This window comes from Pipistrellus kuhlii, unplaced genomic scaffold, assembly GCF_014108245.1.
Source record: "Pipistrellus kuhlii isolate mPipKuh1 unplaced genomic scaffold, mPipKuh1.p scaffold_m20_p_41, whole genome shotgun sequence".
Lineage (NCBI taxonomy): Eukaryota > Metazoa > Chordata > Mammalia > Chiroptera > Vespertilionidae > Pipistrellus > Pipistrellus kuhlii.
The window spans coordinates 2418519-2427886 of NW_023425542.1; the positions used below are offsets into that span (position 1 = coordinate 2418519).

Consider the following 9368-nt stretch of genomic DNA (forward strand, 5'->3'; position numbering starts at 1 on the left):
GCTCCTGAGCGCTCACACCTGGCCGGGTAACCCTCACTGACAGGAGAGGTAGCAGGAGCCGAAGGGACTGTCAGGCTAGGAAAGGCTAATCCTGCTCTGTGGTTAAAGATTCTCTTTACAAGTGTGAGGGCCGGGCCGGGCAGTGTGAAAGTGCCCACCCAGAGGTTGCATCGGCTTGGTCTCTGCGATTTCGGCACTGAGCTCGCATTGCTTTTACAAGCAGGAGAGATTTTAAAGGACAAGAGAGAAAAAGAAAGGAAAGGAAGGATGGAGAAAAGGAGAGAAAAGGAAGAAACAGAAGATGAAGGGTGGGGGAGAGGGAAAGAGAAAGGAAGGGGAAGAAAGAGGAAAAGGTGGTGGTGATGAGGTGCCAGAATGCTCCTGGGCGGCCACGGGTCCCAGCGCCAAGCGCTCCACGTTTTGGTCCCAGCGCCAAGGGTGAACCTTCTTGGGGAGGAGAGGTCGCTCAGCGGGTTTAACTGGACCCCAAGAGGCCGGCACGTCCGGGAATCCCCCGAGCGCGCAGTGAGCCCCCCACCCCCCACCCCCCACCCCAGTGGCCCCTGGCGGCCCTCCGCTTCCTCCCAGCCGCCAAACCACCACCAGGCCAGCTCGACCGGCCTCCCCATCTCCCTTTCGGTCCCTGCCGCTTTCTCTCTCTGCTTTCTCTCTCCGGACTCCTCCTGGGGGTTTGGGGGAGGGTGGGGATGAGAAGCAGCGCGCAGGAGGAGGGGAGGGGAGGAGATGCAGGAACCCCATCTGTGCCAATTTTCTTAGAAGTTACTTTTCATAAATACTTTTAAAGCAAAACCCTTCTTATCCCCCCCCCCTCCCGTCTCTCTCCCCCCCTCCCCCCAGCCCAGGGTGTCAGTTTCAAAAAGTTTTCAAGGAGGAGGCTGGGTGCAGAGCTGGAGGCAGCCTGGGTGGTGCGGGGCCTCTCTCTTCTCTCTCTCCAGCTGCGCCCCCGTTCCCCCCACCCTCCCGGCGCGGACCCCTCCAGAGTGAGCGCACCGACACGCCTCCCCCTTCCTCCCTTGGAGGCCCTGGGACCCCATCGGGGGAAGTTGGGCTGTCCCCCAACCCCCACTCAGGCCGGGACCCCCGCCTCCGCGCTTGTTCGTTCCTCCTTCCTCCCGCCCGTTCTCCCGCTCCAGGTGTGGCTAGCAGAGGGCGGTGGGGAGGGTCCGTGCTAACTCCTGGGTCCCGGGGTCACCCCCCTCCCCCCCAGGGCGCAGCAGGGGAGGGAGCGAAGCGGGGTTGGGGGCGCCTGGCCTTGACTGAGGGCGGGGATTTGTGCTAAACGTTGCGATTCCCTCCTCCCAAGCCCCCCCCCCCCCCTTTTCTGGCCTCATTTCTCCTCCTCCTCCTCCTCCTCCTCCTCCTCCTCCTCCTCCTCCTCCTCCTCCTCCGCTTCCCATTCCTTTTTTTTGGGGGGGGTGTGTGTGGCTCGAACTTGGGGAAGCTGAGGAGGGTCAGGAGGAGGGAGTTTCTGGGAGGGGGGCGCACGCCTCGCCACCCAGCTCTGCCTTAGGTGCTGCCTCTGGTGTGATGGCGGTGGCTGCGCGCTCCTCTCCCACCCCTCCTCCCCTCTTCCCCTCTCCCATCCCTTCTTCTTCCACCGCCCAGAGCCCCACCAGCACGCCCCCCGCGGACCTCCGCTGCCCCAGGGGATGGTGGGGTGGGGGGACAATGTGGCAGGTGCGGGAGCGGTCAGGGGGAAGCCAGATGCTGGCAGGGAGCCGGGGAGGAGCCAGGTGTGCAGAGGCGCCGAGGTTGGCCGGAGCCCGGCCCCACCTGATGCATAGCCTCCCCGCAGGCCGCCGCTGGGAGAAGTTAGCTCCCCTCCCGCGGGGGCAGGGGTGTGTGTGTGTGTGTGTGTGTGTGAGTGTGTGAGTGTGAGGACCCCCATGTTTCCCCAGCCCCCTCCCGGACCCGAACTCCTCCATCCGGCACCGCGCATGGGCGCGCGCCCCGGTACCGGTACCGCCCCAGAACCTTCCCTGTAGGTTCCCCCTCTCCCTCCCGCTGCCCCTCCCCCCGACCCCACCCTCCCTTCCCCCCAGGGGCGCCATGGGAACCCGGGGGAGAGGATTTGGTGGAAGTCCTGCCGCTGCTCAGGGGGAAGGAAACACAAAGGGACCAGAGGCAGCACCAGGGCAGTTTACATCAGCCTTTATTACGGTCACATCACACAAGTCCACACACAGGGAGTGCTCCCAGCACAACACCGAATGCCCTCCGAGCCCCCCCGCCCCCCGCCTCCCCACCCCTCCATGGCAGCTCTGCACAGGAGGCCTCCCACTGAGGCCCCCCAGACCCCACTTCTGGGAGCCTTGGCCTCTCCCTTCTCCGGGGGCCTCTGCGAACCCCCTGAACCCCGCTCTCCTCTGGTCCCAAGACAGTCCCCACCCCCTCCCCTGCCCCGCCCCCACGATGGTGGTTTCCTCGTGGAAGCCCAGGGCTCTTCCCCCGCCTGGTTTCAGGCGCCGCTGGGGGCCCCCCTGCAATTCAGAGGCAGCTCGTGGTCAAGACCAGTTAGAGGCAGCTCATCATCAGCAGCGGGGCTCCGGGGCGCCGCAACGCAGGGGGGGAAGCGACCCTGCCCACCCCCTTCCCCCACCGCAAGGACACGACACAGACACAGAACAGCCGGTACCCCCTCCCCCGTGGCAGGTGTGGCGACAGGGTGATGGGGCAGGTGCCAGGGCGCGGCCGGAGGAGTCTCTCTGCAGAGGCCACAGCGCTGACCCTGCCAAAGGCTCTGTTGGCCTTTGCTCTGGGGAGGGGGCGCCAGAGAACACCGCAGGGGGTCTCTTGGGGACAAGTCCAGGGGCACGAGGCAAAGGGCAGCACCACATCCACACGCAGAAGGCAGGGACAGTCACAGGAGCAGAGGAGGGGCTGGGAGTGGGGGCCTTCAGAAGGCTGAGGGTGCAGACCCAGCCTGCCACCTGTGGCTCAGCACAGCTGGTCACCACGGGGGCCCTCGCCGAAGCTGGCTTGGCTGGGGACCTCGTTGGCACGTGGGCCTCGAAGGCGCGAAGGCGGGGCCCTCCCAGTTCGGTCCATGGTTCCTCGGTCCCCCTCGGGCGCCTACACCGGCCGGGCCAGTGCGCCCTGCAGCTGCTGGTCGTAGCGCTCCAGCCAGGCGCGCAGCTCCGAGACCTGGTAGCCATCAGGGCCGCGGCCGCCCTGGTACATGATGACGCCGCTCTGCACGACGTAGAGGCGCTCAAAGTAGGCGCCGTAGGCGGAGCTGCTGGCGTTGGTCATGGTGTCCAGGACCAGGGCGCAGCCGGGCACCCCTTGCTGCAGCACCCGGGCCGCGCTGACCCGGTCGTCCAGGCTCCGGTGCTGCGGGATGATGTAGGGGGTGTCCGTGGTGACCCAGCCGTCCGAGGGGTGCGCCTCCTCGATGTAGATGATGAGGAAGTCCACGTGGCGCCGGTACTTGGTGACCAGGCGGCGGAAGGCGCTCATGCGCGCCATGAACGGCGGTCAGGTGCAGCTGCCGAAGTTGAGCACCAGCGGGCGGTCCCCGCGCGCGAAGTCCAGGATGTGCTGGTGCTGGAAGCCGTCGGGCAGCACCACCTGCGAGTTGGGCGCCGGGCCGCCCTCGTGCGCCTGCTTGAAGAGGTCCAGCTTCTGGCCGTGCCACACGGCCCGCAGCGAGGCCAGCGTGCACAGGCGGTTGTCGTCGGACACGCAGATGGGTGGGTCGTCGGGGGGCGCCTCCTCCTCCTCCTCGTCGCCCTGGAGCTCCACCTCGGGCTCGGGGCGACCCCCGCGGCGCCTCCGGCCCAGGAAATGCTTGCGGATGCACAGGAAATCGAGCAGCCAGAGCATGAAGGCCGTGCAGAGGAAGCGCGGGAAGAGCGTGAGGCACGAGGCCGTCTGGGCGCACAGCCTCAGGGCGTGAAGCAAGAGGGAGCGGAGCATGGTAGCCACGGCCCCCCACGCCCCCTGGGACCCCCCGCCCTCCCCCCCCAGCAGCGGCGGGGCGGCCTGGCCCGGCATCTGGCCGGAGAGGTGCAGGGAGCTCAATTTATAGCCGAGGCTTCCCTTGGCGGGATGGAGACTCCACCTCCGGCCGGGCCCGCCCCCTTGCAACTTGAGCCCGGAGGGATGCCCCGGCCGCGGGGGCCACAGCCTCAGAAATCAGGAATCCCGGGCCCGGGGCGGGTGGGCGCCGGCGGCACGAGGGCGGGGCGGGCCCTGGCGGTGGTGGGTCGTGCCCGGGGGCCGGGCCGCCTTAGCCAGCTCCCAGGGGGGCGGGGGGACCCCGGCCGGGGTTGCCTCCCAGGACGGCGGGCGGGACCTGGGACCCAGGCGTGTGCGGGTGGAGATCCTGCAGGGAGTGCGGTGCCGGCGTGGCTCCGGCCCCAGCAGCCCGGCCCCGGCCCGCGCCCCTCGCCGCGCACCTGAGCGGAGCTCTCCAGCGCCCGCCGCGCCGCGCCGGAGCCTCGGTTCGCTTCTTCCCGCGCGCCGCCGCCGCCGCCAACGCCGCCCCCGCCGCCGCCGCTCGTGCGGGGCTTCTGCCCAGGTGCCGCCGGGGCCCGGGTCCCCCCGGCCGCTGCTCCGCCGGGCTCCCGCCCCCCGGGGGACGCGGGCTGGCGAAGGAGGCAACTTCGGGTGCCCGCCGCCTCTCCCCGTCCGCCCGCGGGCTCCGCCGCTCGCCTTCCCGGAGCCCGCTCGCCCGCTCGTCTCCCGCGCGCGCTCACACTCGCGCCTCGCACACGGCCGCCCCCCGCACGGCCCCGCCACGCACACCGCGCCCGGCGCTCCCCGCCGCCCGAGCCCGCCGCGCGCCGCCCCGGCCGCGCCCGCCCCGTCCCATCGCGGCCCGGCCCCGCGTCTCCGCTCCGGGTCAGCGGCCGGGGGCCCGGCGGGCGGCGCAGAGGGCAGGGCCCGCGGGCCGGGGAGCGCCGGGCGCCGCGGACGGGAGCGCCGGAGAGAGCGGCGCCGTCCCTGCGCCCAGCCGGCCCGGGAGCGCTTGGGGCGCGGGGCGCGGCGGGCGAGGGCGCGGGGCGCGGCGGGCGAGGGCGCGGGGCGCGGCGGCCCCGGCGGCTCTCCCACTAGGGGTAGCTGTTGCCCGAATCCCGGAGCGCTCCCCTCCCGCCGCTCGCCGCGCCCGGCGCAGCCCCGGCCGCCGGGCGCACCCGTCCCGTGCGTCCCCAGACGTTGCTCTCCGCCCCGGGAGCGTCGGGACGGGAGCGCCCGAGCCGAGCCACCTTCGCCGACCGCCCGCGAGCGCCGCGGCTCCCCTGGACGCGGAGGCGCACGGACGCGCAAAGTGCGTCCTCTCCGCCGGGAACGAGACTTTCTTTGGGGGTGAGGGGCAGCTCCCCAACTTCGCGGGGGGCCTTCGGATCGCTCGGGGAGCGGGACCGGCGGCGGCGAGGTCGGTCTCAGGGGCAGCCGGGCTGGGAAGTGCCTTGACCCAGGGTCCCCGAAGCTGGGAACACAAGTTCCCCTCCGACCGGGACTGGCTCGCGCCCGGTCCCGAGCGATGTGCACCCCGTCTGCGGGGCCGAGCTGCCCGGGGCGCCCGCACAGCCGCGGGGACTTGTCCGGGTGTCCGTGGCCGAGCCCGAGTCAGAGGCGGTGGCTGCCGCCGGCGTCCCGCGCGCCGCCAGACCCGGGACCGGCCGCCCAACTTCTCCCGGGACCGGCCGCCCAACTTCTCCTCGGGACCGGCCGCCCAACTTCTTCCCGGGACCGGCCGCCCAACTTCTCCCCGGGACCGGCCGCCCAACTTCTCCCCGGGACCGGCCGCCCAACTTCTCCCGGGACGGAGACCTCGCTGGGTCCCGGGCCGAGGCGGGAGCCCGCGGGGCCGAGAGGGCGAGGGGGAAGCGCTCACTCGCGGCGGCGGCGGCGGGGGAGCCAGTCCGGAGAGACGTCCATCTGTCCACCCTGGTGCTCGGAGCCTCCGGCCGGAACCCCGCGGGACCGGTGCGCGCGGGATAGACGACTAGGACTCAGGTGCGGAGGTCCCCCCTCCGGTGTTCCGGGCCCCGGAGGGACTCTGTCCCAGGAGCTTCCTGTTGGCCCCGTGGCTTGGGCAGGACAGGACCTTGAGGGGCAGGCGGTGCGCCTGGGAGGGCAGCCCCTCTCCTCTGCCTCCCAGTCAGGCCATGGCTATGCCGCCTGGGGCCCCGGGGTGGGGGCTGCACGGCCCAGGAACTTCTCCCCCAGGAGGAAGCCAACCTCTTTCCTACTTTCTCCGACCCTGCCCGGCCCCTAACCACCCTGGCAGGGGGCGCTCAGGAAGGTTAGTGAACTCTCTCTGAGCCACACCTGGCTGGGCTGTGGCAAGAGGGGGGTGTGGGGGGAAGTGGGGGACTTGGGGGTGGGTGGAGTGGTGATGGAGGAGGTGTCCCATTTGTCTTCCCGGAGAGCACCTCTGCATTAGCAAACTTTTTTCCTTTGTTTGTTTGTGGCGGGGGAGGGGGTGGTGGTGGTGGAGAGGATAGGGAGAGAAGGCCACTCGGCAAGTCTCTTGAGAGGGTTGGGGGCTTGGGGTTGCTGCCTCCTGGGCTGGGGCAAGAGGAGTCCCGACTTTTGTTGGACAAACTCTCAAGCCCCGACTCCTTGATTTCTGAGGGCGCCCTTCAAGGACCTGTCCTGCTGCCAGAACTGGGCAGCCCCCCCCCCACCCCCCCCTCTTCCAAATTTAGTCTTGGAAATGAAAAGCCACCTTGGGCTGGGGGAGCCTTTTGTGCTGCCTGGGATCTGTGGTGATGGCCATGGCGTGTGTGGTCTGGGGCAGATGTGAGACTGGCCCGTCTGGTCTCTGTGGGTGCGTCCTCCTGCGGAGGAGACACACACACACACACACACACACACACACACACTCCCTCCAGCCCCACCGAAGCTCAGGGGAGCAGCCTCTTAGGGCTGCCAGCTGCTCTGGGGGGACCTGCTCTGCCCTTGGTGCTGCCAGGCCACATGCACACCTCGGGGTTTCAGAACCCTGGACAAGGTGCTCCGCCACACCTGTCTCCCCACACTTTGCGCAGGTGCGGACAGACCCAGGTGGTACTGGCCTTTGGGTTATGGGACCCACATCGCAGCTTGGGACTGACTCCAGGGCTCACCCTGCTCCCTTTCCCCATGGGCTCCGTCCTCCTTCTCCTCTCCCTCTCTCAAATCCTCTTTCCTGCCCAAGCAGCCCCTGCCCAACCCTGCCCCCAGCCCACCTTAGGCCTGGCCCGTTCTACCGGCTGCCCACCTGTCCTAGGGGTCAGCAGTGAGAATCTTGGCCCAAGGCCAAGACCCACTCGGGATTTGGGGGAGCACCAGGCCGCTCAGAGGGGCCTGGCCCCAGTGGCCTTGCAGGCTTTGCCCTGGGGGGACCCGTGTTGGAGCTGGGGCTGTGCCCCGGGCCTCTGGGCCTGGCTGGGCTGCCCCTTTCTGCCTGCCCTCTCCCAGCTCCAGCAGGGGGCGGGCAGGGGAAGGACAAGGAGGGACAAGTGGAACTGGGTCCAGGAGTAACTTGGTAAGAGAGTGGAGCCAGGGGAGGGCTGGGCTTTGGGGGTGGGGGTGGGGGGGAGGAGGGACCTCCCTGCTCCCCAGACTACCCTCCTGGGGGCTGTCTCCTGTGAAAGGGAGGGCTTGGAGGGAGCCTGGCCCTGCCCCCTGCCCCGCATTGCCCCGTGTGGGTGGGTGGGTGGTGGGTGGGTGGGTGTGCGGTGGTGTAGCCACTGACTCCCTCCTGGCAGAGTAACTCCCAGTGCCCAGCGAGGTTGATGTTGAGGCTTCTGGGAAGAGATGGACCAGCCTCAGCCACAGGTGTGTGCTGTCTGTGCCCTGGTCTCCCTCATTGTGACCGGGCTCCTGGGCTTCAGCCCTTCTTGGTCATTGTCCCTGTCTTGGCTCCGAACCCCCTCCATTAGCTTCCTGATGCTTCGGGCATTCCCAGGCACTGCCCTGCCTCTGAGCCCCCTAACCCTAACCCTAACCCTAACCCTCAGCCCTTCTCCCTCCCCTGGCGACTCTCGTTCCTCCTCCACTCCCTTCCCCTCCACCTGGGTCCAGCCCGCCTGGCCTCCCAGAGGGCCCTGAGTCTTCCTCCGTGCCCCCTCCCCGGTGCCCTCCTGCCTTCAGCCTTCCTCCGCATCCGCAGCCCCAGCAGGGGCGGGTTTCACCACCGGGTTTTGTGCCCGCTGCCCCGGCCCAGCTTCCCCCAGGCTGGCCGCTGGGTCCTCTGCAGTGACGCCCCTGAACCTGGCACCCAGGAGAAGCTCAATAAACGTTTGCAGAATGCATCCATGAGTGCAGTGTGGACTTACTGAACACTCGTTTCCGGAGAATTTCAAGGTATTTCATGCAGCCCATTTGCACACCAGCAGCAGTGAGCAAGGCAGGACGGGGTGGCAACCAGGGTGCAGCGAGCTCCTGCGGGGGGGTGGGGGGGTCCCCCTCTGGGCCAACCTGTGTCCCTTCTGGATAAGCAGGTCCCCCCGAGTGCCTGGCCCTCCCATGCGTGCGCTCACACTGCCCACGGGCTTCAAGAATGATTTCTCTCCAAATTCCTCCCACCTCTCCCGACTCCTGTGTGGCCAGACTGCACAAGTGGACACCCTGCAGGGGGCAGGGATGGGGAGGTGCTCCACGCTCCGTGGTCTGGTCTCAGCCGATTCCTCAAGATGGCAGGCCGCAGTCCCTCTCCAGCCCCAGCCGGGCACCTCCGGGAGAGTGAGGCAGGAATGGGGCAGACGGGGGGCTCCGGGTGGTTGGGCAGCCTGGGAGCCAGGCCAGAAGAGCTTGCTGGGGCCTCCGGGCCTGGAGGGAGTGGAGTGTCTGGGCAGCATTCGGGGCCTGGGCTCTTGGCCAAGGGGAGGAGCAGGCCGAGGGGGCGATGCCCTGGGAACCTGCCGTGCGACCCGGGCATGTCCCGTGCCTTCCTCTGGCCTCGTCTGCAGTGTGTTTCCCAGCTCCTTCCCTGTGCTGCCTCTGAACCCCAGGGGGTCCTAGGACGTCCTATAGGCCCTGTCCTGACCCTGCCTGCTGCTACGGGCCTGGGAGACCCCTACTTGAGGATGGAAGGCGCCTGGTCTCCTGGCCTCAGTACTTGCTTCCAGCGCCATCCTTCACCTGCCCCATCCCGCCTTAGCTCCAAGGTCCTCACTATAATACATGGCCTGCCCCCACTCATCAGAACCAGCGTGGGCTCCAACACAGGAGTGCCCACAGGGCTCCCAGGTGCCCAGGCAAGCCCCTCAGGAGGTGGGCCGATGCCTGCCCAAGATCCTGCTCGGGAAGCTGCCTGGGCGTTGGGGTGTGAGCCACGTGTGTGGAGGACAGACCCTGCTCTGAACCCCGAGGCTGGCTGCAGGGCCACCTTCAGGTCAGTCCATCCATCT

The 9368-nt window shown here is 68.9% G+C and overlaps 2 protein-coding genes across 2 annotated transcripts; one reads left to right on the plus strand and one right to left on the minus strand.

Moving 5' to 3' along the window:
* Window positions 1-2275: 2275 nt before the first annotated feature.
* DIO3 (iodothyronine deiodinase 3) lies at window positions 2276-4762 on the minus strand. The gene has a single exon (XM_036411749.2). The coding sequence runs from the start codon at window positions 4015-4017 to the stop codon at window positions 3094-3096; it is 924 nt and encodes a 307-aa protein (XP_036267642.1). The 5' UTR covers window positions 4018-4762; the 3' UTR covers window positions 2276-3093.
* Window positions 4072-6311, plus strand: LOC123651254 (collagen alpha-1(I) chain-like). The gene is made up of 3 exons (XM_045571949.1): window positions 4072-4224; window positions 4872-5985; window positions 6131-6311. Exons 1-2 carry the CDS (start codon window positions 4072-4074, stop codon window positions 5976-5978), a joined length of 1260 nt encoding a protein of 419 aa, XP_045427905.1. The 3' UTR covers window positions 5979-5985; window positions 6131-6311.
* The last annotated feature ends 3057 nt before the right edge of the window (window positions 6312-9368 follow it).